The sequence below is a fragment of the Orcinus orca genome, chromosome 20 (assembly GCF_937001465.1).
Source record: "Orcinus orca chromosome 20, mOrcOrc1.1, whole genome shotgun sequence".
Lineage (NCBI taxonomy): Eukaryota > Metazoa > Chordata > Mammalia > Artiodactyla > Delphinidae > Orcinus > Orcinus orca.
Genome location: NC_064578.1, coordinates 49,695,231 through 49,718,355, shown reverse-complemented (window position 1 = coordinate 49,718,355; position 23,125 = coordinate 49,695,231). Strand labels below are relative to the sequence as shown.

Genomic DNA, 23,125 nt, shown 5'->3' with positions numbered 1-23,125 from the left:
TTGGAGGTCAGATTTGTGGTGCTGCTTGGGAAGGTGCCTGCCGTGAGCAGAGCTGAGAAAGCGGGAGACCAGGGGCCCGGCCCTGTCTCTTGCTGGTAACAGTTTCCACTTTATTTAGTTAAAAACAATAAATAATCTATAAATAGAACTATAAATAGAACAGGGCCGGCGGCATAGAGTGAGGTACAACTGGGTGAAAGCATTTGATTCTGGGCTGGGCAAAGGACAGGCAGAGGGCAACTGCACCTCCTTGCATTTCATTGTTGGGGGTGGCGGGGGGGGGGGTCCTTCCTCCCCACCTGCGGCTCCTCTGATAGGCCAGGCCAGGCTTGAAAGGGGCTGTGAGACGCCTGCTACCCCGGGCGGGAGAAGTTCTGGCTGTTCCGTATCAAGGCAAACGCACAAAGCACTGGGGTCAATAAATAGCCGCCTCCCAACTTGGGGGTGCCTGACTGAGGGGCTCTGCACTAGCGGCGGTGATGCCCAGGACGAGACAACCTCTTCACCACCGGCGCCTCGTTTCAGACCACGGCTGCAGGAGCTGCGAGGCAGTGGCGGAGGGAGTGAGGCTGCCCTCACGCGCGGTATAGCGGCGGCGGGCCTTCTCAGCCAGCAGCTGGTAGAAGGGCTTGGGGGTCTCCCAGTCCTCGTCCTCACTGCTGGAGCTGACCTTCTTCACGATCCGGTTGTGCCGGCGACTGAACCTGCGCGCTTTGGTGCTGGGAGAGAGGTGGCAGGATGGGCAGGATTCCTCGGTCGCCTCCCGACCATCTCTGTCCCACCCCCAGTGCTCTGGCCCCAGCAGTGACCAGGGCCTGGGCTGAGGGGGTGTCCAGGGCTTTATTTGGCCCCAGCGGGGGAGCCACTGGCTCCCGTGAGGACCTGTCACCATCTGCACACGTGCACGTGTGTTTCCGGGGCCAGTTGCAAGCTGGGCAGGTGGAGAGGAGAGGGTTTCAGGGGGGACGGGGCATCAAGAGGGGAAGAGAAGAAGAAGACCAAGCGACAGGGAAGTTAAGACCCAGCTTTCTGCTCTGAGAAACTCCCTGTGGCAGAGAGGGCAAAGGAAATTTAGGGCAGTGGGGTCCAAATCCAGAATTAAGCTGTTTGCCCTTCGAAGTTACAGCCAGGGGTAGAGTGCCGCTCTGCTTCTGTCACCCCAACTCTTTCATAAGAGCTCGTGACACCCAAATCTCCTGCCCGAGGAAACTCCCAACCTGTTTCCAACATCACAGAGCTCAAGGCTCTGAAAATCAGAGCAGGATGAGAAGCAGGGGCCTCGCCTCTGCCACCCACACCTTCTGGGCAGGGGCTGCTCACCAATATGGTCTCCGCTCCTGCAGGGTCATCATCCGCCAGAGGTGGGCCAGCTCCTTGGTGGCAGTCGTGGATGCGGTCCCAGGGCAGGCTCTGGGGCAGGAGGGAGGAGGAGGCGAGGAGAGGCCTGTAGCCTCGCCTGGCTTGGGCGAAGGCCAACGGTGTGACCACACAAGGGTCCCTGGCCCTCTCAGAGCCACAGCTTTCCAAAGCTGAGAACTCGGATCTTTCCGTGTTGCCCTGAAAGATGCCTCCTTTTGCGCCCCCTGAAGGGAGCTGGACTAAATGGTGGTTGGAAAGGGGCCACCCCGTGTCCTGGGACCTGTATCCGCCGCTCCAATACCAGCACCACCTCTTCTCCACGGAGGCTGCAGACTGGCAAGATCGGTTCAGGGCTAGGTGCCTGATAGATCATGTCAAGTCGGCCCCAAGAACTTTTGCTTGAAATCTTAGAAACGAGGAGCACTCCTCCCACAGGGTTGCTGGGGCAGGAGACAGGACACGAGCCTGGAGCTCCTGCGGGAGAGCCTGCCCCAGCCCAGCCCAGCGTGATGGAGCACAAAGCCAACCCAGAGCGCGGAGTGGAGGGGGACAAGGAGCCCGGGCAGTGTCCCTTGAGCCCAAGGACCAACCACGTCTGAAGGTGGCTCCTCTTTTTTCAGGTTAATTTAATTATATTAATTAGTTCATTATATTAATTAATTCAAGCCAGTTAGTTTCCTATTTTTCCTAAGTCTGAGCTGAGTTTCACTGCTTGCAGTGCACGGGCCCTGACCAGTGCCACGGGGCCGGGGGAGGCCGGGAGAGCGTGGCTGAGGAATGTGTCGGCAGCAGTGGGTGGCCTGCTCTGCCGGTGGATGGACAGTGAGGTAGGGCCCCAATCAGGGCTGAAGAGGACGCCCTCCCACCTGATGTACTGCTTCCGGTTCATCCTGCAGAACATGATGAAGCCGTTGACACACTTCTTCTTCATCTGGGTGGGGCAGGGGGTTTGCTTGCTCTCATTGGGCTTCACAAGGCCCCTGCCCGCCCTGCCCTTCCTTCCGGCTGCGGGCAGGGCTGAGGCCCGCTGGGTGGGGGTCCACGTATAACTCTCATCCTCATCGCTGGAGGACTGCAGGCCCTCGAGGTCGGCCTGAACATCCTGGGTGGGAGACAGAGAGGTGAGGGCAGGCAGGAGACGCGGACTGACCAGGCGGATGGCTTTCTGTCTCCCTCACCTCCTGCTGCCTCCACACCGAGTCTGTGTCCGTGTCCTCCGAGCTGGGGCTGCACAGCTCCTTGCTGTTCTCACACAGCGACAGGTAGCAGTGGTCCAGCGAGACCAAGGACTGGCACCGGCTGAGGGAGTCGGGAAGGTCTTCGGGGGCCTTAGGGGGTGTGTCCTGGGGGGTGAAGGAGAAAGTTGGGAGAAGACGGAGGGGGACAGTGCTGTCCCTTCATGGCCCCCACTCACTGCTTTCCTAGGAGGTCACACGAGCATCATCACAAACAGCTCAGGCTCAAAACAGCCTCCAGATGCCTCCTCAGAAATTCAAGCTAAGTTTCCCCAGTTCCCACAGGGGGTTGGAGAGGAGGTGGATGGGGGTCTTCTGCCTCCTATTCTGGGGCACTCTCTCTCAATCCCATCAGTTTACCACCTTGCAAAGTAGCTGTGATGCCCCGGGCAAGTCTTAGCTCCTCTGAGCCTCAGTTTCATGCACAGATGGTGTCACTACACATCCTCTGCAAGGCCGAGAGGCACTTGGTGCAGTGGCTGCACTTCCAAGAGCTCCGCTAAAGGTGTCTATTTTTGTTTCTACAGCAGATTCAGCTATTCATTGAGGCAGGGGGCCACCTTCCCACACACTGGAGGGGGCCACACACTGGGGACCGGAGCTGGGGCTGCCCCTCTGGCAGTCAGACGTTGAACTGCTGGAGCAGACGGTGCTACAGAAATCAGCCCGGGGGCCTGGGAAGGAGGCTCTTTCCAACTGAGGATCCTGGGGGTCACCGGCTGTTTTCAATTTCCTCATCTGTTAAATGGGTTCACAAGAGAGCCTGACTCATAGAGCAGTCATAAAATTATGTGGGGTCTTTTCTGGGCACCTGGCAGCTTTCAGCTTTTATCCTTTGTGTCTGGTTCATTCTAAGGGCCCAGCACAGAGCAGGGCGCCTGGTGGCCAGCAGGGAGTGTTCAAAGGATGGGCAGGCAGGTGAGGGCACAGATGGTGGGTGAGTCTCTGGAAGGATGAGGAGAAGCATGATGGATGGACAGGTGAGTGGGGGAGGAGCTGAAAGGTCGAGGGGACGGATGAGTGGATCAAGCAGGTGGAGAGAAGGATGGACGTGTGTGCGGACAGATGCATGGGCAGACACCTACCTTCTTCTGTAGTCCCTCAAGCATGCAGGCAGAAGGCGAAGACGCAGGATCTAAGAATACTTCTTCAAAGAGAGCTGTCGGGGGCGGGGAGGGAGACCAGAGGGGTGGCTGGGGCGGGAACGCCTCTCTCAGGGCACCGTGCCTGTCCCGCCGCCCCTGCTAGCCGGAGTGCCCTTCTCTGGCTTTGGCTTTGGGATCTTCTGCCCCAAGTCCAAATCCGGCTCACAGGCCAGCTCCCGTGGGGAACCACCAACCTGGGCAGAGTGAGTGGGTCCCTATTCCAGGCTCCTGGAGCCTTCCACGCACCACGCTGGCCTGGGGCTGCTCCCCACCAGGCTGTGGGCTCCTTGAGGGCTGGGATGGGATTCATCCCTGGTTATCCAGCACTGCCAGCACAGGGCTGTACACTTGGTGGGTGTCACTGCAGGTGTTTTTTCTGAATGAACCAAGGTGCTCACCTTGGGTCAGGTGCTTGGCGCCATCCTCCAGGATCTGTTCTGGCTGCAGTTTCCCCGGGGAGCTGAAGAGGGAGGGGCTGAGCCCCAGGATCTCGCTCCGGTGGCCTGTCGCATTCCAGTTGTCAATCTGGGGAGTCCCCAAGGCGAGTGGGCTCCCTGAAAAGGAAATATCAGGCTCGAGGGTGTGTCAGAGGTTGCCCTCTTCCCCAGCACAGCAGCTGGCTTTGAGCAGATGGTGCCAGACACTGGGGAAAGGTGACTGTCAGTTCCTTGTGGTGAGTGCTTGGAAGAGGAAATTAAGAGGCACGGTGCCTGGCGTCTTGTTAGGAATGGCCAGGAAAAAAATCAATATCATGATGTGCCACATCCAATAGACTGACTTTAGCTATCTGGAGCTCTGTGTTAAGAAAGATTCTGAGGCAGTGTCTGGGATCAACAGAAAGAATAATGATTGATCAGCAACGTCTTCCATGGCAACTGATGGCTCAGGGACAGTGGGCAGGCTGTGTGTTGCCATCCCTGTGCTTAGCGGACATCCATCCCTTTCCCGCTCTCCTCCCTTCCACAGACATCCTCAGAAGGAAGGTACCAAGAAGACCCCACTCCAGGCTACAAGGAGGACAGACAGAGCTTCAGTCACCATGGGCGCTGCCCTTTGGTGTCCAGGCAGGAAGCCAAGGGTCAGCATCTGGGGACTCCTTGTCCACCTCCTCGCTGTAATCGCACACCAGCTTCTGCCTGCAAGAGGAGAAATTGAAGAGGCAGACCTGGAGCCCCGGGCTGGAGACACCGTGGGCCCTGGGGCGAGCCCTTTCCCCTTTGGGTGTCTCAGTGTCACCCACTGTGGACTAAGGCAGGGATCTCTTCGTGCCGGCCGCTGGGGGGTGCCCGCCCTCAAGGAGCTTCAGGGCTTATAAGGAGAGGCCAGCTGTAATCAGAGCTGACTACACGGGGGCAGAGCTGTGATGGGGCTTTGAGGAGGACACAGACGGTGGGCAGGGCAGGAGGGAGGACCGAGCTGAGCTAAGCTTAAAGGATGGGTAGTTTTCCAGGTGGACAAAGGGATCAAGCTTCCAGGAAGAGGGAACAAAGGGTGAGAAGCCCAGAGGGGACACGGGCCTGGCTCCCGCAGGGAGTGGCGAATATTTGGTGGTGTTAAGGGTAAGGTTTGCAGTTGAGGAGCAGGAAAGGGGGCTGGCAAGGTGAGCTGGGACCAGAGAGGGTCTCAAATGCTAATTAAGATATCTGGGCTCTACCCAACAGGAGGGAATAGCTTAAAGCCAAAAACTGACATGATCAAGGTCTTGTGTGTTAGAAAAGCCATGCAGGTGACTACTGGGGACAGGCTAGAGGGCGGGACGGGAGGCAGGGAGAGGATGCGGCCCTGGTCAACACGTAGGAAGCAAGGCTTTCCCTCGAGCTCACGATGCCTGACGCAAAGCTAGGCCCTCAGAGGTGCTCACTCCACAGATACCAGTCGAGGGTGGTGATTGACCCCATTTCTCACCAAGCCTTAGCCAATCCCACCAAACGCCTCAGCTTCTTCCACTCACATACCTCGGCTTCCCTTACCTGGGACGGGGCTGGGTCCTGTTGAGAAAATGGATCCTCTCAACCCGTTGCTGGGCCTCGAAGGCAGGGTAAGGCCCCGCATCCTGGGCACTGTTTTTGCCACAGCAGCCTACGGGGGGTGGGGCAAGTCAGGATGGTCACTCCTGTGTCTGGCCCAAATCCTGGGACTCACAGAGGCAGGGACGGAGAGGTGCTGGGGTATGCCACAGCCTATCCCTCCCCCCATCCCAGCCAAAACCTCAGGCTCTGGGGCCTCTGTGTGAGGTTTGGGGGCTCCCTGAATCACCTGCAGGTTTCTGGAATCCCACGGCCCTATCAGAAGCTGTAAGGAAGATAAAATCCTTAAGCAGAGTGATGATGATGAAGATGATGAGCGCAAACAAGTATATAGTGCTCACCAAGGCAGCACGGTTTTAATCTTAAGTTTTACATACTACTCGGTAGCCCTTTACCAAAGGGTACGGTTTTTATAATACCCATTTACAGTTAAATAAACTGAGGCATTGAGATATCAAGTAACTGGCCCAAGGTCACAAGATTAGCTCAAGATCTGGGACACCCTCCTTCCCCAGGTGGGTCAGGCGCCTCCTTGGGGCTCCCACAGCCTCCTGGGCGACCCCAGGAAGTGAGAGCGTGGGATTTCTTCACTGGACTGTCACCGGCACCGCTCACGTGGCCTGGCCCAGAGGAGATGCTCTGGGAGGAAAGGCTGAAGGAACAGACAGAGGAATAGGATGACCTGAGGCCTCGCCTTCCAGTCGTGCCCGTATCTCCTGGGGGTGTCACACCTTTGCAAGCTGGCAAAGGGAGGGGGACTCACAAGAGCGTTTGTCTGGCTGCTTCAAGTGAAGGAAGGCTCACGAGGCGGCCCTGCTCTTGCCTCCAGTTCTGTGACCCTGACCCCTGCTTACACCCCCAACAGAGCCTGAAGGGAAAAGGAAACTTGGAAAGAGGCTGCGACACAGCGTCTCTCTTGTCCATTGTAGAATCCCTGGCGACTAGGACTGTGCCTGGGACGTCGAGGGTGCCTGACAAGTGGTATATAAACGAGTGGTTAAGTTAGTGGAGAGGAAAGACACCAACTTGAGATGTCACAGTGGACGCTGTTCTCAGCCATATGCAGCAGTGTCAGCCAGGATCTTCCTCCCTTTCTGTCACCTTGAGACGGGGATGACACAGCCTTGGGGTGACTGCAGGAGTCGAGGCATCTTGGAGGGGTGATGGTCGCCACCATGTTTCCTCCTCTCTGGTCTGGGGATGGGGTCACCTGCTTCTTAGGCTGGTCCAGGGCCAGACAGCGACGAGGGTTCTGGGCCCGGGTCTGGCGTTCTGGGAGAGCAGAGAGATGGCATCAGACAGGGCTGGGGGCCTGACTGTCACCAGAGAGTGGCTGAGGTGGGGGTCTTTGCTCTGGGCCCAATAACCTGCTTCAAAGCTTTGTCTGGCCTGGTCACTCAGTCCTTCCCGGAGAGGCCCAGATCCTCAGTTAAAGACCACCTAGTCAGACACCCCCTTCCCCTGCCCACACGTTAGAATCACCTTGCGAGCTCTGAAAATACTGATGCCCAGGTTCCACCCAGATCACTGAAGCCCGACTTTCTGGGTGTGAGGCACAGGTAATGGGCATTTTTAAAAGCACCCCAGTGATTCAGATGTGCAGCCAGAGCTGGAAATCATTGATTAGGTCCAACTCCCTTTTTAAGGACGTGGAAACGGAGGCTCGAAAAGGGGAAGGGACAGGTAGTGTTAGTAGCAAGGCTGAGGTGGGACCTGGGACACTTGCCTCCCTCACTGGGGTCCTTCTGTCACCCCACACTCCCTGCTGCCCTGGCCTGGGGATGGATGACTGGGCAGAGGGATGATAAATGCTGACAGCAGCTTCCATTCCTGGGCACTGGCCATGTGCCCCATCACTTAAGCACTGCTTGAGCGGCGTGCGCCTGGCTCCTAATCTGAGGGCCACCCTGTGGCAGGCCCTCCAATTTCCAGACCAGGAAGCTGAGGCTCACAGGAGAAGAGTGACCCACCCCCAGGCCTCAGAGCTAGGAAGAGGAGGCACCACAGCTGAACCCAGGCACATTTGAATCCAGAGCCTTGTCAAGGGCTCAGGATTGCCGACTGGGCCTCCCGGGAGTGGGGACGGTCCTGGAGAAGGAGCCCCGCTCCCATCTGACCCCTGCACCCTCTTCTGTCCCCACTGATGGCTTGTACCTGATGCTTGGGCCGGCTTCTTCTTCCGAGGTTTCTGGTAGCCTCCCCAAAGATGGGACTCGTGAGAGTGTGGGGTGCTGGACGGGGTGGAGTGTCTCCACTTTGCTGGGCCTGCGGCCTGCTTCCAACCCAGCCCTGCGCAGGACGAAGAATGAGGCAGGTCAGATGCCCTCACCCTTATCCATCCTGAATGCTGCCTCTGGACAGCACTTCATGATGGACAGGGAGCAGGGAGGCTGCCACGGTCCCCAGACTGACTTTACAAATGGGGAAACTGAGGTCCCGGGAGGAGATGGGACCTGGCTGAGGTTGCGCAGCCAGGCGGCAGAAGTACAGGCGAGAACTCAGTTGTCCTCAGGGCCATTCCGGGCCTCGGCTGAGAGGAAAGACAGACCCAGCACTTCCCAGGTGCTTCCCCGTCTTCCGCCTCCCAAATCAGTTCTTCCTCCAGCCTCCTCAAGATGGTAGGGGCTCCAGCACCCACCCTGGGTGGCCCGAGGCCTCTCAACTCTTCCTCATTAACGTCTCCCAAGGACTTCCCTGGCGGTCCAGTGGTTAAGACTCTGCACTCCCAAGGCTGGAGGTATGGGTTCGACCCCTGGTCGGGGAACTAAGATCCCGCATGCTGTGCGGCATGGCCAAAAAAAAATACTCCCAAATTTACCTACTTCTGTCTACACCCTCAGCTACGGTGCTACATTGGCCTCATCATCTCCCATCCAGATCACCCCTAAAAGTATCTTCACTCATCTCCCCCACTCCAGCTTCTTACTTAATAGCAAGTCCCCACGCTAGATGTCAGGCACCTTTTCCTCAAAGAAACTCTGATCATGGCTTTCCTCTGGTTTAAAGGCCTTCAGTCATTCTCATCTTCTTCATCTCCCTCCTCCGCCAGGCGCCTGAGGCCCTTCAGAATCTCGTCCCTGCCTCATCTTCTACCCCTCTTGCCCGTGTATTCCTCCCACCAGTAACCACAGCAGCCGGCACACACGGCATGGGATGATTGGCTTGTTCCAGGCGCCGTGTTACAGCACTCTTTACATGTATTAACTCATTCAATCCTCACAACAAACACAGAAAGGGGGTATGGGTCCAGTTTGCAGATGAGGAAACTGAGGCACAGAGCAGTGTAGGTCACCCGCAGGTTTCTGGAATCCCACGTCCCTATCAGAAGCTGATAGGACTGTGCCTGAGTTGGGACCTGGCTCAGGAGTCTGCGCACATCATCTGGGTGCTACACGACCCCTCCAGTCATACCCAACTGCTTGCCTGTCCCCGGACATCCCACAGGTGTCTTCTCGTGCCTTCAGACTCTTGTTCACCTTGTTTTTTCTGCCTGGCATGGTTCCCCCTTCCCTGTCCTCGAAGGCCCAGCTCCGAGGCCTCTCCCACCACAGTCTTCCCAGACACCCTCCTCTGGGGTCACAGCACTTTGGACATCCCTCTGACTTGTCCCGTGAGACAGGTTGTGAGATCCAGGAAGGACTGGACCAGTCTAAGTCACTCAGCGTCCCTGACAGCCAGGACAATGCTTGGCACATAGCAGGCGCTGGGAAACGTCGGCTGAACTTACTTACCCCCCAGTCCACCGTCCCCATCGGTGGTGTGGAATTCGAGCAAGGCCTTGGCCGCATCGATTTTTCTCTGGAGGTAGTGAATGTAGTACAGGACGTGCAGCAGAATCTCCTTCTGCCCCCAAAAGAAAGACAGGGTTGAGCGGGGGCCTGAGATGATGTGAGGCTGCTGGGGACCGGGGACCCTGCCCCAACAATCCCCCCATTGGCAGAGAGGTTCCTATTCTGCTCTTTAGTCCTCACTGTGGCCCAGTAAGCCGGCGGTTACAGCTAAGGAAACGGAGGCCCAGAGCGTTAAAGGGACTTGCTGGGTTACAGAGAGGAAGTGGCAGAGCCGGGATCTGAACCCAGGCCTGCTCGCCTCCTGGTCCAGTTTTGGGGACACACACTGCTCAGCTTCCCACCCCTGGCCCTTGGCACACGCAAAGCCCTCCTCTTCTCCCCACAGACTCCCTCCCTGGCTTCTCCTCCTTTGAGCCTCAGCACAGTGTTCTCCCCTTCTGGAAGCTTTCCTGCCCTCCTGACCCCTCACCCAGGCTGGGTCAGATGTCCCTCCTCTGCATTCTTGTAAAACCCTGAACCTGTTTCCACCAAGGCACTTGCCACAGTGTTTTATAATTATCTGTTTATGTATCATTCTCTCCCACTGACCTTGAACTAGCTGAGGGTAGAGACTGTAGCTAATTGATTTCTGGATCCCAAGCACACAGAATCGAGAGGTGACTTAGTCAGTTATCACTGAAGGAACGCCTCTTCCCCACAGCATCAGCGGGCATCCCCCAACCAGCCACCAGATACCGGCTGGGCCGGCGTCGGAGACACTAAGCTAAAAAAGATACTACCCACTAAGAGCCATGTGGAGGGGTGAACTAGACATACTTTTGTTTGCCTTCATGGAACTTACAATCCAGGGAGGGCAGCGGACCTTAATAAACTCATAATTCATAAAAAATGATCAAGTGTGTGATAAGCATTATGAATAAAAGAGCATAACAGGTGACTCTGAAATTAGACTTGGGTGTCCAGAAAGGCCTCTCTGAAGTGGCAGCATTTAAACTGAAGACTGAAAGGAGTTAGCCTGGTGAAGGAAGAACACCCATAAATATTTTTTGGATTGAACTGGATCCCCAGAATAACAACAAAACCGTTAGCAGGAATCTTCCAACCCCAAATCAGGAAACATGGTCTGGGGGGGTGGGGGATACATTGGGAGACTGGGACTGACATATACACACTACTATATATAAAGTAGATAACTAATAAGGACCAACTGTAGAGCACAGGGGACTCTACTCAATGCTCTGTAATGGCCTTTATGGGAAAAGAATCTAAAAAAGAGTGGATATATGTATATGTATAACTGATTCACTGTGCTGTACAGCAGAAACTAACGCAACATTGTAAATCAACTGTACTCCAATAAAAATTAATTTTAAAAAAGGATGGTCTCATGAGATGACTTATGTGAAATCGTTCCATAAAATATAATACAGTCACTGAACTTATTTAACCTGATCCAGGGAAGGAAGCTATAATCTAACTAAGGAATAACGTGACACAGCCAAGAGATTATTGGTTTGGGGCCTGGCTCCAACCTGCCACTTACTGGCTGTGCACTGGGAGCGGGTCATTTTACTTCTCTGGGCCTCGGTTTTCTCATCTGTGCAATGGTAACGAGGATATTCATTCAGCCTCAGAGGATTATCATTAGGACGAAATAAATTAGTGTGTGTGAAATCGCCCAGCACAGAGCCTGATAAATCAGTTGTCCAATAAATGCTTAGTTGATATCTGGATGAGAAAGAACACCTCCATCGGCTTCTCAAGGGATTAAATAGAAACCTTTGGGGGGCTTCCCTGGTGGCGCAGTGGTTGAGAATCCACCTGCCAATGCAGGGGACACGGGTTCGAGCCCTGGTCCGGGAAGATCCCAAGTGCCACGGAGCAGCTAAGCCCGTGTGTCACAACTACTGAGCCTGTGCTCTAGCACCCGCGACCCACAACTACAGAGCCCGTGACCCACAACTCCTGAGCCCGCGACCCACACTACTGAGCCCGCGTGCCGCAACTACTGAAGCCCACGTGCCTAGAGCCCGTGCTCCACCATGAGAGAAGCCACCACAATGAGAAGCCCGCTCACTGCAACGAAGAGTAGCCCTGCTCTCCCCAAGTAGAGAAAGCCTGTGCACAGCAACGAAGACCCAATGCAGCCAAGAATAAATAAATAAAATAAATTTACTAAAAAAAAAAAAAGACCTTTTCTATCTTTGTATAAATAGACCATGAGTTTTTCAAAAGCAAATCCTGTCTTTTTAGCTTAGTATCTCCAACACCAGGCTTGGCACATGGTGGGCATTCACTAAGCTAATTCTCTGTAAACTGTAAAGCAATATAAAGTGTCACTTATTATTACTAGCACAAAGATTTTATGCAGAAGGCAACTGGGCATCAACTCAGATTTCAGGACAGAAAGAAAGCTTGGTAATTGAAACTTTGGGAAGGTTAGCTCAGGGGCTACACCAGAGGTTCAAATCCCAGAGACTTCCTGAAGGTAAGATCGATGCAAACTATAACTGTCTCAACAGAGGGAAATTCATTCATTCATTCATTCAGCAAACATCTATCGAGCATCGAGTGACAGAGTGGTGGAGGGTGTGGGCCTTTGGAATGAGACACATCTGACTCACTCTGCCATTAGCCAGCTGTGCCTCTCTGGACAATATGACCCCTCTGTGCTCCTGTTTCCTCGAACCAAAAAATGAGCATACTCATACTCATCTCACAAGCCTTGGGGGGAGGATTAAATGAGAAAATGTAGGGATTTCCCTGGCAGTCCGGGGGTTAAGACTCCAGCGCTTCCACTGCAGGGGGCGCGGGTTCCATCTCTGGTTGGGGAACTGAGATCCTGCATGCCTCATGCCATGGCCAATAAATAAATAAAGTAGCCATCTCAAAAAAAAAAAGAGAGAGAGAGAAAATGTATATAAGAAGCTTGGCATCCACTGTCTGACACCTAGAACTCTCAGTCAATGGGGAGCAACTGTTATTGTTATCTGCTCTGTGTTAGGCCCTGGGGTGCTGGGGACAGAGATTCATCCATTATGGTTTTTACCTTTGCAGAACCCTTCATCTAAAGGGAATCAGAGAGGGACTTCCCTGGTGGCGCAGTGGTTAAGAATCCACCTGTCAATGGAGGGGACACGGGTTCGAGCCCTGGCCCAGGAAGACCCCACATGCCGCGGAGCAACTAAGCCCGCGAGCCACAACTACTGAGCCCGCGCGCCACAACTACTGAAGCTCACGTGCCTAGAGCCCATGCTCCACAACAAGAGAAGCCACTGCAATGAGAAGCCCGTGCACCGTAACGAAGAGTAGCCCCCGTTCGCTGCAACTAGAGAAAGCCCACGCGCAGCAACAAAGACCCAATGCAGCCAAAAATAAAATTAGAAAAAATAAAATAAGATAAAGAGAATCAGAGAAATGGAAACAATCACAGTAATGTGCAGAGGGCTGTGATGGTCAGAGGGATGGGAAGCCACAGACCACATGGAGCAGGGGCACCTAATCAGCCAGGATGGTGAGGAAGGATACCACGGACCTAAGCTGAAGCCTAAATCTCAAACACGGGCAAAACAACGCATAATAGCTCCCACGGTTTATTCAGCAGTGGACTGAGCACGTCACACAGCCCTTGGACGAGCTGTGATGATGCATGTCAGGCAGGCTTGGGACTGAGTGGGACACTGGTTGTACATGGAGCAGGGGGCCCAGGAATGAATTTAAGGGAGGATAAAGACGGGGAAGAAGTGGGATTATTAAGACAGCAGAGAATCAATGGTAAAGAAAGTGGGCTGAGGCCTGGGGAGGATTCCACGAAGAGATGTGGTCATCTAGTCAGTGATGAAATGCTGCCTGTGCCCTGACTCAACTGTCATTCCTCCAGGGCAGGGGCTGTGCCCCAGTCATCTCTGCCTTGCCCGACAAGAACTTATAGTGCCTACGCACACCAGATACTCAAATGTTGGAGGACAGCGGGCAAAATCCCCCAGATATTTTTTGAGCACTGTGGTGCTCTGCATAATGCCTCCCCCAAAGGCATCCACGTCCTAGTCCCCGGGACCTGTGAATATGTTGCCATGTGTGACAAAGGGGACTTTGCAGATGTGATGAAGTTAAGGATCTTGAGATGGGGAGGTTATTCTGGATTGTCTGAGTGGGCCCAGTGTAATCACAAGCGTCCTTATGAGCAGGAGGTTGGAGGGTCAAAGGCAGAGAAGGCGAATGACGACAAAAGCAGAGGTAGAGGAGAGACTAGAAGATGCTACGCTGCTGGCTTGGAAGGGGCTGTGAGCCAAGGACCATAGGCGGCCTCTAGAAGTTGGCAAAGGGAGAGGAAATGGATGCTCCCCTGGACCCTCCTGCTGACACCGTGACTTTAGTCCAGTGGGACTGATTTTGGATTTCTGACCTCCAGCACTCTGAGAGAACAAAGTTGTGTTGTTTTAAGCCACTAAGTTTGTGGTAATCTATTAGAGCAGCCACAGGAAACTGATACAAGCACCTACAATTGAGAGGGATTTAGGAGAGAAGCAGCGTGATCTGGTGATGGATGGGCTGTGGCTGGCAGGGAGAAGGATAGGGTTAGGGTCGGGCAAATCTCTCCCAGACACCCGCTGCCCTGAACCTCTCTGAAGGCAAGTATAACATTCTAGGTCGGATCAGTTCTTGTGCGTTCAAATCTTCCTCTTTTTTTCTTTCTGGCAGTGCCACACAGCTTGCAGGGTCCCAGTTCCCTGAACCAGGGATGGAACCCGGGCCCCAGCAGTGGAAGCACCAAGTCCTAACCACTGGACCACCTGGGAAGTCCCTAAATCTTTATCTTCTTGACCAGATTCTAAGTTCTCAGAGGAAGAGGGCTGGGTTTCAAATTTCTTTGCTTCCCCTTGTTGCCGGCAGAACAGCTTCTGACATCTGAGAATCTTTCCATAAATGGCTGATGAATGAATGAATGAGGGACTGAATGAGAGAAACTATAGCGAGAAAACAGGACACCAAACCTTCCAGATCTCTGAGTCTCATATTAAGTTGTTCGTCCTGGGAGCAAGTGTTAGCTCAGCACTATAAACATTTATTGAGTGGCCACTGGGGAGGCACCGAGAAGCTTTATCCCTACCTCATGGAGACGATCCCCACAAAGTCACAAAAGAAGGCACCCGGAAAGGGAACCGACATTTATTCAGGCCCTGTCATGGCTATCATGTCACTTTGGTCTCACAATATCGCTGAGTAGGAGGAGTTATTTTTTTCTTGTTTTATAGCTGGGAAACCTGAGGCTTGAGAGGCTGATAACCTGAGCGAGCTGCCCAGAGTTCTGCAGGTGTGGGGCTGGAGGGCTCAAATGCAGGCTGTGTGACCCCCAGAGGGATGACCTTGACCCAGCACCTTGCCTATTTTTCCCCTCCCAATTCCCCCTGCCTCCTTTGCAGGAAAGAATCCCCCAGGCTTCTAGTCATGGGATCACAGACTCCCAGAAATTCCCAGTCAGGACCATTGCCATGTCAGTGCTGTCACTGGGTGGGTCTGTCTAGGTTTCCTAGGACAAGGGAGGTCAACCCGATTGCTGATATGTTCAGATCTGCCTCCCAAATCCACCTCATCTCCTTCAGCCCCCTTACCTTGGTGAACTTCTTGGTACTGGTCCTCAGGGCCACAGGTAGCAGCAATGCCAGCTCTTGCAGTTTGTTGGTGTGGTTTTTACTCGCCCTCCTGTTTTGGGGCAAGAGCTGGTGTGGGTTAGGACATCCGAAATGGAATTTGGCATCTGACCCCCCAGACCGCTTGTCTCAGTGTTCCCCAGCTCAGAGAAGCTCCCTGCCCCAGGCACCCAAGACAGAAGCCTGGGAATTGTCTGCACTGCTCACTCTCCCCCATCCCCTGGTCCAATCAGTCACCAAATCTTGCCCATTCCTCCTCCAATCCCTTCTCTCCGTCCCCTCGCTCCTGCCCTAGTCCATGTGCTGACATAGTTCTCCCAGCCTTCCATCTGGCTTCCTCCAAGCCACACTCTCTACAAGAGTCACGGTGATCTTTCTGAAACACAAACCTGCCTATGGTTTTCTCATCTGTGCAAAAGGAATGAGGATATTCTTTCAGAGGCAGAGGGCTACCAATAGGACTGAATACATTAGTTACTTAATAAGCACTTCAAACCTCTCAATGCCATCCCATTATGAAGGATCAAGTTTAAACCCTTACTTAACATGGCTTATAATGCCCCCCATGGCCTGGCCCGTCTGACCCTTCTGGTCTCATCTCTTACTTCCTTTCGTTCTCTCCCGTCAATGGACCCCAACTCCACAGGACAGGTGAGGTATCTCTGCTCAGGTCCCCCTGCCCCTGTGCTCATGCATTTCTCTGGTCCCTGCAGTTGGGTGAGAGCTGAGTAGGGGGCACCGCTGTATCTCCAGCACCTAGAACAGGGTCTGGCACACTGCGGGAAGTCATCGCCTATCTGCTGAATGATTGAATAAGTAAGGGCATGAAAGAAGTTGACTCCTGAGCAGATGCAGAACTTCCAGGATCTAATCCCTGAACCCATAATTCATAATATATCCGTGTACGCACACCTGTACCCCTCTCTCCTGACGGATGGAGACACAAAGACGTTGGAGTCTCTCTCCCAAATTATACACCGCTGCCACTACTCCTGCTACTTCTTTGGGAAGGCCCAAACACCTCATCTCCACCAAACCTTATCTCACCTTCCTTCAGGGCCTGATTCAACTGCCACCCGAGGAAGCCTCCCCCGACCTCCCTTGTTTTTCTCCCCGACTCTGAATGTCCACAACACTTTGTGTCACCTGCAGCACTGCCCAGCCCAAAACACTTCCTTGATTACAGATGTATCTTTGGTTCCTACTCAGACCCACGAACTGGCACCCCCTCTTTGCCAGGCTCTGTGCTGGACACTGTGGAAAGGGAGAGGAATCACTGTCCTGCCCTCGAGGACATGGGGGAGCAGTGTGGGAGACACTTATCTCCCTAACCCAACTCTGAAGTCCTGAAAGAATCGTTCTCGCTCATTCATTCAGCAATTACTTATTAAGCCCCTACTATGTGCCAGGAAGTGTGATCGGTGACAGGGACAGAAGACTATAAAACAACTACAGCCCCTTCTAGAACCTACAATGCAGTCGGGGATAAAGTCATTCATCAAATTGTCACACAAATAAACATAAAATGGCAACTAGGACCAGAACCAGCTGTATAATTTGCTGGGGATGGGGGCATTGCAAATGAAACTGTGGGTCCCCTTGTTCAGAAATTAAGAATTCTGGGAATTCCCTGGTGGTCCAGTGGTTAGGACGCCGCACTTTCACTGCTGAGGACCCAGCTTCAATCCCTGGTCCGGGAACTAAAATCCTGCAAGCCACATGGCCTGGCCAAAAAAAAAAAGTGAAGAATTTCAGGATGGTGAGAGCAGAGCATTAAGCCAAGCATTGGGCTCTTCTAAGCTCAGGGCTCTGTGACTGCATGAATCACATGTCCCTCCTGGGGACAAAGGAGAGGTGCTGCTCGGTGTTATGGAAACTTGTGATAGGTGGTTTTGATCTAACCTATGAGGTTTTTCCAGAGGAAGGAAACCTGGCCAGAAGCTGCTCTGAAGGATGAGTAGATCTGCATCAGTGGAGGGGGAGAGGGAATGTTTCAGACAGAGGGAGCATGGAGAAGTCAGAGGAAATAAAGCTGAAGTGTCTGGAGCACAGAAAGCAAGGAGTCCTGTGGGGTGAGATGAGGCTGGAGGACGAGGTAGGGGCCAGATGACGCAGGGTCTTATGGGTCTTACAGGCTCACAGTATGAAGTTTTGCCTTTATCTGAAGCCCAACGGGAAGCATTAACGTGTTTTCTGCAGGGGATGGCATTTCTAGTGCACCCTCCCAGAACCACCACGAGTACAGGAGACTATACGTATTAGTCAGCTGAATGAAGGAATGAAAGAAAAGCAAAACCACCAATTGGTCTCTAGTTCTTTCCTGATAGAAACCATAATTTCGAGGGGCAAGGGTGGGTGCTGGGTTTCTGTCCGTGGAGAAACACTGCATAGGCTAACCTCTAACGTCTTGCCTGGCCCTGATATTTATTTTCTGCATGCAACTTTCCTGCTGTTCTAGAGGACTCCCTAGAAACTCCAAAGAGAAACAGCACAGAAAGCCAGGAAGAAAAAGTATCCAGGTCTATTTAAGTTCAAGGTGCTATCTGACCATGTCTGAGAAAAAGGGTTTCATATCAACTAGTCCCTGGGTGTTTCCTCTGGGTTTTGCAAAGCGCTGAGAGAGCCTTCTGCACAAACACAGGAGTTCCAGGAAAAAAAAAAAATTGGAGGGAGAAAAAGGGTGACTAGGAAATGCAAAATCTTGGCCGCTCTTGGGCAGCGGTCCTGAAGAGGTGTGACCTGGGGCTCTGCTCACAGGGGCCTCAGGGAACTGGGCACTCGCTCTCAAGGCTGCTCCTTTCCTGGCTGGATGGTTTTGGTTTCAGCCAAGTTCTTTCCTCAGAGTCTGTTTAATTTTCACCCACTAATCCTAGCTCTGCCCTCTGATTCTGTGGGGAACAGGCCAGCTCCGGCCACATGGGTCTTTTTCTGCTTCTTTCAACTGCCAAGTTTATTTCTGCCTTAGGGCCTTTACCATTGCCTCCACCTGGAATGTTCTTTTGCCCCGATTTTTACACGGCTGATTTCTTGCCATTCCGCGCTTAGCTTAAATGTAATCTCCCTAGAGGCCTTTCCTGACAACCTGATCTAAATAAGCACATTCTTGGTCACATCCCCATATCCTTTATCAGCATCTGAAATCTTTCTTTCTTTCTTCCTTCCCTTCCTTCTTTCCTTCCTTCCTCCCTCCCTCCCTTCCTTCCTTCCTCTCCTTCTCTCTCTCTTTCTTTCTTTCTTATAAATATAAACATAAGGAGAGGGATTTTTGTCTCTCTTTTTTTTTTTTTGCAGTACGCAGGCCTCCCACCGCCGTGGCCTCTCTCGCCGCGGAGCACAGGCTCCGGATGCTCAGGCCCAGCGGCCATGGCTCACGGGCCCAGCCGCTCCATGGCACAAACCCGCGTCCCCCGCATCGGCAGACGGACTCCCAACCACTGAGCCACCAGGGAAGCCCTGTCTCTTTTATTTATTGTTATATCCTGGACTGACTTATCCATCAGGTAGCGTAAGCACAGTGCCTAGGGCTGGTGCTACTTTTAGGGGCTTTGAGAATGTTTTAATTTCTTTTAAAACCAGAAGAGAAATAAATGAATATAATTCAACTTGGATTATATTCATATTTATACCAGTGCTGTCATAAACTATAATTTTTAATGTGTTTTTAAAAATATTTAATTAATTTATTTGGTTGCTCTGGGTCTTTTGCGGCACGTGGTCTCCTTAGTTGCGGCTTGCCAGCTCCTTAGTTGTGGCATGCAAACTCTTAGTTGCGGCCTGTGGGATCTAGTTCCCTGACCAGGGATTGAACCCAGGTCCACTGCATTGGGAGCACAGAGCCTTAACCACTGCACCACCAGGGAAGTCCCTTAATGTGTTTTTAATGCAGGAGCTGGAAGAAGCCTTAATCAAGAGCCAGTCCAAATTTCTCATATTAGCTATGGGAAAACCAAGGGCCAGACCCTAATTTGCTTTAACATGTGCAGGAACTTAAGAGTAAGAGCTGTCCCAAAGTGGGACAAAGCAGGGGGCAGTCCCAAGAAGCAGCATAATAGTTGGTTACAAGGTTCAGCTTTTGAAGCAAACAGATCTGGTTGAAATCCCAGCTCTGCCACTTGCTGTGTGACTTTGGGCAAGTGCTTTCATCACTCTGAGCCTGTTTATAATTCATTTACAAAATGGAGGTGGCTGGAAACTGTGATCTTGTCCAGAAGGTGTTTAGCACATAGGGAGCGCTCACGAAACGTTAGTTCAAGACAGAAGGTAGACAGGCATTTGTTGGAACGATTTAGGGATAAGGGATGTTGGAGAATGGGGTGGGGGTGTTGTACTGGATGACTACTGTTGATAAAACTGTTGTTTTTGGTTGACCGACATCCAATTCCTCCCTTTTCTGGTAATAGTTTCCTTTGGGGAATGATCCCTCCCCACTCTCAGTCCATATGGTTCAGAGAAGCTGACCCCAACCTCCCATTCCACTAGGGAGCACTGAAGCAAGGTCTAGCCAAGAAGTCAAGTGATTGATTCAGGACTGCGGTTGTAACCTAGGCTTGACCAATCAGAGTCAACGGATCTTGGAAAGAGACTCTCTGCTAGGCTTGTCAAGTTGGCAGGATATGGACCTGGAGTGGCTGGGAGCCATCTTGCCCTCACAAATGGAGAGCCAACACAGACAATAGCAGAGCAAAGAGAGGCAGATTCCTGGCCATATCATTTAACTCCTCAACTAGAACCAGCCAAGCCTGATGCCCCGGAATTTTTTGTTTAAAGGATCCAATAAATCCCCTTTTACGCATAAGCCAGTTTTAGCTAGGTTTCTGTTAATTGCAACTAAGAGAGACCCCACATCTAGAAAGGGGGGAAAGAGAATGCATTGTTGGTGACCTCTGGAATTCCAGGAGGAAAAGGCAAGCGAGAGAGGCATTCTTCATTTTCTTCATTTGCCCCTTCTGAGCACAGTACCTAAGTAGAGAACCTGAACAAAGCAGACACTTATTTTTGGAGTTAATAAATGAAGACATAGGTGGGCGGGAAGTCACTGGGGAAGACAGTGGGGAATAAGATGAACTCTGGCTCTCTTCTTTATCCAGACTTTGGAGGAAGGGAGAAATCTGATCCAACCCTCAATTGGCTAGGAAAATCCCCTCTGTACGATTCCTGACACTTGGTAGGTGCTTGATGGCAAAATGAATATGTGAATTAAAGAAAGGAAGGAAGGGCATTTAAGAAAATCAGGATGTCAAAACCTGCAAGAGCTTAGAGGTGATCTTTGCCAACTACCTCAGAGTTCTCTCATCTTGAAATGGCGGTAATATTCGCACCTACTTCCTCGTGGAGTTGTTGTAAGGATTAAAGGATTTTATACAAACAAAAGCCTTAGCAAAAAGTCTGGCAAACTAGTAAATGCTCAGTAAACACTACTGTTACTATTATTCAACCAGAGTGGCTGGAGCTGTGAGGGAGGTGGGCCGGGGGAACACTTACCTGTTCCTGGGACCCAGGAAGTTGGTCCTGGGCTGTTCAGGGAAACACAAGTGCTTGCTGGAATTCCACATCTGCAAAGAGGGGAAAAGAAAGAATTATTAGTGACCTCTGGGATTCCAGGAGGAATGCACAGCTTGACGGGCAGCCTCATTTCCCCCATCATACTCCTTTGAGCACTCAGAGATCCCAAAATAAGTCCCCAGTCCCCATAAACACAGGTCAAGAGACCAAATTAAAATGCCCAAACTCTGAACTGAAGTCCATGAATCTCAAATTGCAAATTGGGGTCTGTAAATCATGATCCAGACCTAAAACTAAAAGGAGCAGATTCCCAAACTCTGACTTCAGAACTTCAGTCTTAACAGTGAAATGTCAGACCCTGCAATGGGAACCACATCTGAAAACTGTGGCTTGAGATCTCTACACTGTGATATTAAGATACTAAAACTATGTCTTTAAACTCCCAAAGTGAGGACCTAGAACATAAAAAGGAGCCTTCCCAAACCTAAACACCCTAAATTCTAATACTGAGATGCTCTAGACCCCCAAACTGTTAATTTCTGATCTCCAAATATGAACCCAATCCTAGTATTAAGAACACAGACCAGGGCTTCCCTGGTGGCTCAGTGGTTAAGAATCCGCCTGCCAGTGCAGGGGACACGGGTTCAAGCCCTGGTCTGGGAAGATCCCACATGCCCTGGAGCAACTAAGCCCGTGCGCCACAACTACTGCAGCCCGCACGCCTAGAGCCCGTGCTCCGCAACAAGAGAAGCCACTACAATGAGAAGCCCACGCACCGCAACGGAGAGTAGCCCCCGCTCCCCGCAACTAGAGAAAGCCCACGTGCAGCAACGAAGACCCAACACAGCCAAAAATAAAAATAAATTAATTTAAAAAAGAAAAAAACACAGACCACAAACTTTAATATTGAGAACCCAAACCCTAAAGTAAGAAATCCAATCTCCCCAAAGCAAACCTCAGTCCCCCAAATTGACCTCAGATCCTAAAACCAAGACCTCTAGATCCCCAAACTGTCACTTCAGACCCTCAAATTGTGACCCCCAACCCTAAACTGAGATCTCACCCGTGAGTTCCACTCTGAAACCCAAAGTCTAAAACTGAAGCCTCATACTCAATGTGGGGGACTGCAGGCCCTAACAATTCTCAAAGTTCCAAACTGTGACCCCAGACCCTAAATCTCATACCTCATACTCTACACTGAGATTCCAGACCCTAAATCTACACTGAAGCTTCAATCCTCCCAAATTAGACCCCGCACCCCCAAAATGCTATTCTAGACTTCCAGATCCCCAGACTAGGATCTCTGATTCCAACAGGAAAGCTTCCAGCCACAAAACCCAAGACCTTCAGATTTCCAAAACGAGTTCTCTCCAGACACAAATCCCGAGACCCCAGATCCTAACCTGTGACCCCCAAATCCCCAACACTATTCAGAGACTTCGTATCTCAAACTTGAGCGTGGATCCCCAAACCTAGGCCCAGCCTCAAACCCAAACTCCGGCTCTGCTGCTCGGGTCCTGCCTCCCCCAGGGCCCGGGCGCCCAAGGCACAACCGCCCTCCCGTCTGCCTGAAACTCCCAGAGGGAGGCCACGACCACGAAGTGGACCCCAGGCTCCCCTCTGGCCGGCTAGTCACCCGACCCGTTCCCCTTGGCCTCCAGCACCCGCCTCAGGACGTGCACAATGGCGCCCTTCTGCTTTTGCGCCAGCCCCACACTTGGGAGCCTGATCAGACAGCGTCTCGTGCTGGTCCCGGTAGGCTGGTTGCGTGCGCGAACCTCAGGCCGGCCTCAGCCACCACGTTCCAAGCGTGAGGCGGACGCGAATCCCCTTTGGCGCGAGGCTCCTGCGCGAGGCCTGAGGAGGAGAGCAAGAGCGAACTCCTGAGGCGAGGCCACGCCCTCAGCAGTTCCTGCCAAGATGTGCTGGGTGCGAGACTGGCAGGCTTCGAGTGGCCGTGCGCACGCGCGCCTGGGGAAGGCCCTGTCTTCCACCACAGAGCTAGCCTGGCCTCGCGCCTCCTGACACAGTCTTTTCCGGTGCGCGCCAAAGTGCCGACCAATCAGCGCTCGCTCAGCTGCCCGCCTTTTCGGCAGGTGCCGCCCCCTCAGGCCACGCCCCCAGACCTCTTCTGAGGTCCTGAGCCAGTGGAGCCTAATGAGGAGGCGGGGTCTCCCTAAGTGCCAATTCTCCGGAAGCAAAGGAGATGTGACCAGTCTCCCTGGTGTCCCGTTGCCAACTTTTCTCTTTAGCGCATGTCTAATGAGGGCCTATGCCAAGCGCTATGCTACAAGTTGGGAATTTAGCCAAAGTCTTCCCAGTGCAGTTGGGAAGGCTCACAGACCGTGAGAATCTAGTGAGGCACAGGCTGCATTAAAGAGAGATAAATTGAGAAAAGATTCAGAGGAGGGCCAT

The 23,125-nt window shown here is 52.6% G+C and overlaps 1 protein-coding gene across 4 annotated transcripts; it reads right to left on the bottom strand.

Moving 5' to 3' along the window:
* Positions 1-75: 75 nt before the first annotated feature.
* Positions 76-22,714, bottom strand: MEIOSIN (meiosis initiator). 4 transcript variants are annotated; one of them, XM_033430685.2, is made up of 15 exons: positions 22,489-22,711; positions 20,690-20,760; positions 15,170-15,260; positions 9,498-9,609; positions 7,921-8,055; positions 6,793-7,038; positions 5,996-6,031; positions 5,710-5,818; positions 4,778-4,875; positions 4,138-4,293; positions 3,680-3,753; positions 2,538-2,702; positions 2,226-2,461; positions 1,321-1,410; positions 76-719 (listed from the first exon to the last, which is right to left on the bottom strand). In XM_033430685.2, the coding sequence occupies exons 2-15, from the start codon at positions 20,758-20,760 to the stop codon at positions 503-505; spliced, it is 1,836 nt and encodes a 611-aa protein (XP_033286576.1). In that variant the 5' UTR covers positions 22,489-22,711; the 3' UTR covers positions 76-502. The 4 variants fall into 4 exon arrangements, with proteins under 4 accessions (XP_033286576.1, XP_049558679.1, XP_049558678.1 ...); XM_049702722.1 differs by having other exon boundaries at positions 6,868-7,038; XM_049702723.1 differs by having other exon boundaries at positions 576-931; positions 22,489-22,714.
* Between the last annotated feature and the right edge of the window lie 411 nt (positions 22,715-23,125).